Genomic DNA, 8,094 nt, shown 5'->3' with positions numbered 1-8,094 from the left:
CATTATTTGTTATATTTCGAGCCGGACTACTTCCTTCTTTGGGGTGCGATCATGGGGAGATATTCTCCACCGCAGGCCTTCGATTTACGTTCTGCTCGGGTTTCATGTTCGTCCGTTCAAGGATCCGATTCCGACATCTCTTGCGGTTTCCTTCATTTCCTCAAATTTTTCATACATGTTTGGTTTTCGGCTGGAATGTTCACGTGTTGTTTGGCTCGCATGTTTTAATAGTAGGATTGTTCATCATCTTTACTCATCATCAGGTACCCCACAACCGGTAGAGGAACTTGAGATATGTTTTGCCGACATCGGTTCCGGTCCGCCTGAATATAGCAGCAGAAAGGTCCTTATGCGCAGGGGTTTAGGACTGACGGAACCTCCGGAGGTCACGCAATGGCGGAGTTTTGCAGATATTTACTTGATGGAAAATCAGTTGACTAAGTTACCCGAGGATCCTCGGTGTCCTGTACTCTTGATATTGTTTCTGAATAGAAATTACAAGCTTGGAACTATCAGTCCGTCTTTCTTTGATCACATGCCTGCTCTTGAAATCCTGAATTTATCCAGAACTCGGATCAAGTCCTTGCCAGAGTCTCTGTTCAGGTTAAGCCCCCTGAAAAGACTGTTCTTAAATCACTGTGAGTTATTGATGGTGTTACCTTCAAAAATTGGAGAACTTCAGCAGCTTGAGGTACTTGATCTTGAAGGTACTGAGATCATGGATCTGCCAAAGGAGGTGGCAAAGCTAACAAAGCTCACTTGCTTAGAAGTATCTTTTTGCCGACGCATAAATCAGGGCACAAAATCTGTGAGAGCAAATGCGTTGATTCCTCAAGGCACTATTTCCGCGTTATCTCAGTTAGAAGAATTAAGTATTGATGTAAATCCAGAGGATGAGAGGTGGGAGAGTGTTGTGGAAGCTATTGTTGATGACGTTTGTGGCTTGATAAGTCTGGATACACTTAAATTGTACCTTCAGCGAGTGGAATATCTGAGGAAATTCAAATGGTTTGGTACATACAAGGTGTCTAGATCATTGTCACATTTCAAATTCATTGTTGGCAATCATGATAAACGCATAATGAATCGACTCTAGTGGATCTTGAGTTTGCACTGGGATAGATCCCTGAAATATGTAAATGGTGTGGGGGTGCCTATAGATATCCAGAAGATGCTTCGGCATGCTACTGCATTTTTCTTAGACCGCCATACGGATCTCACTTAGCTATCTGATTTTGGGATTGAGAACATGGAGCAACTGAAATGCTGCATAATTGGGGAGTGTAATGAGATTCGGGTTATTATTGATGGAACTGACATGTACGATGAAGCTGATAGAAGTGGAATTGTATCAGAAATATTGGAGGATGACACGAGACTTCTCAAGTCACTTGAATATCTCTATGTATATCGTATGAAGAGTTTGAGTTGCATTTATGGGCCGCTGCATCGAGGATCCTTGTCTCATCTTAAATGCTTGGCCTTAGTCACATGCCCTCGTTTGACTACTCTATTCACACCTGGCCTACTGAAAAATCTTGATAGCTTAGAAGAGCTCAAAGTCATTAGAAGAGCTCAAAGTCAAAGGCTGCCGTGTTGTCTCAAGTTTAGTGACGTGTGAAGATACTTCTATTTACGAGAGTACTCACTTCCTCCCCAACATGAAAAGGATATCCCTATTCTCGTTGCCAGAACTCATTAGCATTTCCAGTGGCTTACGCGTTGCACCAAACTTGGAACGGATGAGCATTATCGATTGTCCGAATCTCAAGAGTCCATCACCTGATGAAATCTATTTGCAATCATCCAAACAGGGGACTAAAGGTAAGAGTAATTATCAACGAAGAGCATTGTTCTGTTGAGATGATGCCTGTCTTTTCTTTCCTTTCATTTTATGCATTTGATTGAACAAGTTAAAAGCTGCAGGGAAGAGAAAATTGGAAAGTTAACATTTATCTGAATGAAATCTGATCTCCTTTCAAATCGGATATCCGATATCACCCTTGAAATGTTTAGGAATGAGGCGGCGACAGCTAACTATACAATATTCTGGCCGTTCTAATGTTAGCTTCAGAACTATGACTGCTTCTGATGCATGTATTTTCAGTGTACAAAACCAAATATCGGCACAGCATTAGTGTGCAGTGATTTGGATTGCTAGTCTATTTTTGCTGCTGTAAACGGGCTTCAAGCTTGTAGATTGTGAAATACTAGCTGGCTTATTTACTATTTTTTGGTAGGAGAATTTCTTTATTAGAGTGCCGAGGGAGTTATTATCAATGTCAATTGTGAATAGATAATCTAAATTCCTGTTTTACATTCTGTGGAACTACTGTACTTTTTATCTGGTGATATGAAGATCTTATTTCATGATATTCTGCTTGTGTTTGTTGGAGGTACTATACCGGAAAAAGGAAAGGAACATACTTTTTATTTATTTTTGGTCTTGTGAAAGAATGAACTTGAAATTAATGTTTGGTTTATGTTACAAAGTCCAACCAAAGGTTTAAGTTATAAGGCAAGAAAGAGAGATTACGTGTATATAAAATTTTCAAATTGTGTTACTGTTTGCATTGCAATAATCGTGGATGCGGGCATATCAACCTCATTGGACGTGAAATCACCACAATAGGGCCAACAATGCCCCATATTGTTATAAATTTCATTCTTGCCGACTGCTATTTGCCGCTACTTAAGACGAAGGTTATCATAAGCTCTGTAAAAGAATGATGTTCAACACTTTAATACTCCCTCTCATATGCAACCCCGGAAAAATTAAATGATGAATGCACTTTAGGAATAAGATAGGGAAAATAACCCACTTGAAATGAAATGTTAAATGGGGCATGGAAAATCGAGAGTTTATGCTCTAGTACCAAATTAAAAGTCCAATGTGAAAGTTTAAGTATTGAGTGGATGCAGACTATGGGACCCTTATAAGCCCCAAAAGAAGCAAAGTGGGATATATTACTATTATATGTAGCTTGTTATAGTGGACTTATAGTCTAACTCTGGTTTTGCGTTTTGACGGCTCATGCATTTGCCCCACTAACACTTGTCAAGCTGGAGTTGATTGCCAGTGTCCTTAGGAGTGCTCTTTGTTCCCAGAGTTTTATTTGGCTATATTGGTATGGAAGTGACTAACCATTATTGTGTGTTGTAGATTATCTAGCAAAGGGTGATGATAGCGATGCTTCTCATAGGAAGACATAAGTTTGTGACAGATCTAGAGTAGGTTGAGGGCGTGATATCACAAGAATGAGCAAAGTACGTCAGAGATTGGTTGCATAGAATTATTTTAGTCTATATCAAGAGATATTGCTGCTTAATCTTTTTCCATCGCTTTGATTGCAAGTTGAATATGTTGTCATAGTTTTCTGTTGTCAACCACAAATATCCACGTAGGTGGCTACATACCCTCCTCTATTTGGGACTGAATAATTACTTCAATTGGAAAAGTAACAGGTGCTACACCGACTGGCAGATTAGTTGATTCATCTTTTAATTCCTGTTTAGATGAAGTGGCTTGGTGCTTATTGTTCCCCTAAGTGACCCAAATTGATGGTTATTTTTTTCGTCTCATATGCTAATTTCGTATTTGAGCAGCACAAGGTATTCCAAATGATGCAAGCAGAGAGCAGCCTGCTCCTCCTGTGGTTTTGTCCACAACCACTGTTAATGTAGACCGTTCAACTTCCAAACTCAAAAGGGCACCTAAAGTTGCTCCTCGGCCGTGGAAATTCAAATTTAATGATCTTAAGTTAGCTGCTAGAAACTTTAGTGCTGCAAGTCCTCTTGGTAAAGCTGGTTTTGGCTGTGCGCGTGGATTTACAAATGAGGTATCTATAGTCGCTCCTCGGCTGCGGGAATTTTCATTAAAGGATCTTAAGTTAGCTACAAGAAACTTTAGTCCCGAGGGTCTGCTCGGTCAAGGCGGTTTTGGCCGTGTCTTTAGGGGTTGGATTAAAGGAAATGGGATTGTTCCTCCGGAGCTTGGCACTGGGCTGACTGTTGCTGTTAAGATTCTCAATAGTGGGCAGCGGACTCACGAACAATGGCTGGTTATATCTCATGTGTTTATCTTTTCTTTCTGAATTAATGCATGTTTGACAGTTAGTATGACTTTTGAACTGTTGCACTTTCCACGTGTCAGGCTGAAGTGAGTATTCTTGGTCATCTAGTGCATCGAAATTTAGTACATTTAATTGGATATTGCGTGGAAGGCAACCAAAGGCTGCTGATATATGAGTATATGCAACGAGGGAGCTTGAACAATCACCTCTTGGAAAGTATGCGCACTTGTCCTTTAACATGTGCTTGGTGCCCTTAATGACATGTCCTACATTATGTTCATACCATACAAGTACTCACGGTAAAACGATCCACCTGCTGGATATGGAAGTCATGTCTCCCAAAAAAACTATTTGATTGCTACTAGAATATGGATGATAATTTTAAGGAGAAAAAAATGTCACTTGTCCTTATTATGGACGTCATTGTAGGGTTCGGAACCATAATTTCCTAAATAGTTCTTCAATGCTCATACTTTGTTGAATGTTCTTCTGCCTGAAATGTTTTTATGTATATTGCTTTTTTGATATTGGTGCCACCCACCAAAAGGGTGCAATACCAGATACTTTCAATGTTGCAATGTACTCAGAGGACATTATAGTTCGATGCCAGGAAAAAAGGAGGGAGGGGGGAGGAAGAAATAGCGGAGGATCATGTGATGTGGTCATGAAATGTCACTCTCTAGCAGCTTCATCCGTGTGTGATTTTAGTATCATTTTATCATCTTTGTCTCTCAGTAGTACATGTCAGGGAATCCTGAGACAATTCTCTCTAACTTGGTCATTTAGGTGCAAGAACACTAGAGTTGTATCGTATTGAGGATGGAACTTAGTACAAGGCTTGCAAGTATGCTAGTAATGATATTTAATGGAAGGGACATGCCTGCCAATTGAACAACTCTCGAAAGATACTAAATGTTTTTAATAGTAGGGCATATTCCTTTGCATAAGCATTATTTTCATTTTCATGAGAAAAGAAAGGGAATCCTGCTGTAGTTTCTATCATATTCTTGCGTTGCGTACTAATTCTTAGCAGTTATTTTCCAAAAGTTGGTATCAGTTTTAACCAAAGTATCTTTGACTATGGTGGCTTCAGAAAGGCAATATTGATTTATCTGTGATGACAAATATTTTATTAGTTAATTCTTGTGTTCTTTTGTGGGCTGTGTAGCGGAATTGCCTCTCACTTGGCGTAACAAGACGAAAATAGCACTGCAAGCTGCAGAGATTCTTGCTTTTCTTCATGGGAAGGCAGAACCGCCAGTGATATTTCGTAATTTTAAACCTTCCAAGATCCTATTAGATGATGTAGGTAGCAAAAGCTGGGGTGACATTCCTTTTTCCTTTTAATCACGATGTTTGACTTTTCCATTACTCGTCTTTTTAGGACTACAATGTCAAGCTTACTGGTTTTGGACTTGCAACTGTTCTCGAGGGAGATGACTCTCACTCCGGCACTGTCGTACGAACACTTGGCTATATTGACCAGGAATACTTAATGCGTGGTATGTGTATGTTTCTACGAGCAATTTGTGGATGAGAGATGTCCAAATAACCTGCACAAAAGTGGTTGAGTAAGATTTTTGACATGTCAAATTATCCTATGGCATAGAAAAGGAGAGAACAGCCCCAATCTACACACCTCATTCACAACATGTGCACCAATTTTGACAAAGAACTGAATTGAATTAGGTAGATTTCAACCGTGACCACAAACAAGAAAATTAGAGGGACGGTCATATACCGATATAACCTAATTTTCTCTTTGTGCATCCTGTCTCTGCTCTGTCCTCATATGTTTTGTCATGATTTGCAGGAATGTTATGTGTTGGAGTAATTAAATATTAAACCATATTTTCATCTAACAGTTTAAATTTTTTTAATAGTTGGCAGTAGTCTACCAAAATCTCATATGGTATCAGAGTTAGAGGTCCGAGGTCAAATCTTTCCATACCTTATTTGTCTCTTTAATTAAATATGTCAACACTTAGTACTAGACAAAGAGATCAGAGTTAGAAGTCCTAAGTTCAAACATTTCCATACCTCATTTGTCTTTTTAATTAAATATGTTCACGCTTAGTACTAGACAAAGAGATTCGGATTAAGTGTGAGGGGGAGTGTTTCCAAATGATGTTATTCCCTTACTTTCAGTCCTTCGGGTATCTTATCATTGGATGGATTATATTGCATATTTCTTGCTTGAACTTCTGGAACATTACGCGCAGCGTACCTTGTGGAATGACTGATCGGTGCTCAGTACTTGCAGTCCTTTTCTTCGTCGGAGGCATCTCTCAACTGTTGTTTCCTCTGAGAATAATGTCTGGTGTCTTTCTCATATTTTTTTGTCCAGGAGGAACCTGTAAAATTTGCTGGACCCTCACGAGTCAGTTTGCCTAGGTGATCTAGATTTATTTTATGCGGTATGCGCAGGCTTTGGGAATGATAAAGGCTGATCACAAGTATATGAAAATTGGATCTTGAGGGTTCATATTAGGCGAATTCGTAATCCACGTTAATCATGCAATGCTGGCAAGTGAAATATATATATATATTGGTTTTATTATTCTTTTTTATTAACGACCGAAAGTCCACTATACCCTTCGAACACCTGATTGATCCCCATCAGGTATGGTGCTTTTTGATAGGATGCACAACCAGTAATTACGGAAACTGATTCATAATTAAAGTTCTTTCCTGTAAGTTTTTATATGCTTCAACGCTACATGTCTGAAGGGTTCCTAGTTCATAACGGAGAATCTAGGTTTCTTAGAGTAGCCGGTTAATGTGGTAGTCGTCCGTCCTACAAGCAATAGATAATTACTTAAAAACGTAAATCCATACCAGGTATTATTTGTTTCTTTGTTTTATGTGCTTTAGGGCTACATGCGGTAGATCGTGATTTGTGTTTATTCTCATTATAATTTCCTATTTATCATTTAGGAGTAGCGAAATTTAACTTTAAAACTAAAAGGACAATTGATTTGGAAAATATTTTCCTAAAAATGATCGTTAGTATTTTTGAAGTAACTAGTCAATGAAAAATGTTTTCATTATCAATAATAATATATGTATAAATATTTTTGTAAACGATGAAAATATTCTTTAATAATTTTTTTGTAAACAATACAAATGATCATTTTTAAAAATTTATTTTCTAAATCACTCATTTTTTGTAAAATAAATATGTCTTAAATATTGTTTCAGCCTTTTAGTTCAAGTACCTGTTTTTGATTGTTAGAGGTGGTTGTGATATTTGACGGGTCCTTCATGGATTGTATTTATATCCAAATAGGACCAACTAGTACTTGTTCTTGGTAATCCTGACTACTAACTACACATATATTATTGCAGGTCACGTTACAGTAAAGAGTGGTGTCTATGGTTTTGGTATGGTTCTTTCGGAAATCCTGACCGGAAGAAAACCGTTTGACCTTATTGGTCGTGGACGTTCCTCTGTCATGTACTTTTGGTCACATAGGGAAGATGAAAGAATTTTGCCCGAATTGATGGATCCAAGGCTCACAAGTGAGTACTCAAAAAAAGGTGCCCAGATTTCTTTGCAGTTGGCTGTTGGCTGCCTTGAACTAGATCCAGATGCTCGTCCCTGGATGAGTGAAGTTGTCGAAGTTTTGAAGACTATCCAATATCTTCCATACATGCCAAGTACATCAGATATTGAGGACAAGACAGGGAAGCGCTAGCCGTGGAATGGCATCCAAACTCAAACCATGGTGAATTCAAGGAATGCAGCTCCTTCATTTCCGGATGGGACCAACGCATATCCATGCCACCACACCACCAATCTTTGGAAGCCAGTGATAAACTGCGGCATTGTGCCTATAAATAGTCGGCATTCAACCCCATTTTTCTCTTTTTCTCCTCTTTCCTTTTTGGGTGCCGGAGTTTTGGCTTCCATATAAATATTCACTCCTAATTATTGAAATGTCAATAGAGAAAAATATAGTATGAGTTATGCTACGTTTATAAAGTCATCCATTGAGAAGTGGTGAGGTGAAGCCCGAAT

At 38.7% G+C, this 8,094-nt stretch overlaps 1 protein-coding gene across 1 annotated transcript; it reads left to right on the top strand.

The window, feature by feature from the left end:
• The first annotated feature begins 349 nt into the window (after positions 1 to 349).
• Positions 350 to 7,771, top strand: LOC104454758. The gene is made up of 7 exons (XM_039316961.1): positions 350 to 1,024; positions 1,226 to 1,412; positions 3,607 to 4,061; positions 4,154 to 4,289; positions 5,242 to 5,378; positions 5,458 to 5,575; positions 7,422 to 7,771. The coding sequence occupies exons 1-7, from the start codon at positions 350 to 352 to the stop codon at positions 7,769 to 7,771; spliced, it is 2,058 nt and encodes a 685-aa protein (XP_039172895.1).
• The last annotated feature ends 323 nt before the right edge of the window (positions 7,772 to 8,094 follow it).

The sequence above is a fragment of the Eucalyptus grandis genome, chromosome 7 (assembly GCF_016545825.1).
Source record: "Eucalyptus grandis isolate ANBG69807.140 chromosome 7, ASM1654582v1, whole genome shotgun sequence".
Classification (NCBI taxonomy): Eukaryota; Viridiplantae; Streptophyta; class Magnoliopsida; order Myrtales; family Myrtaceae; genus Eucalyptus; species Eucalyptus grandis.
The sequence above is the reverse complement of the archived record's forward strand: the minus strand, read 5'-3'. Positions and strand labels throughout refer to the sequence as shown.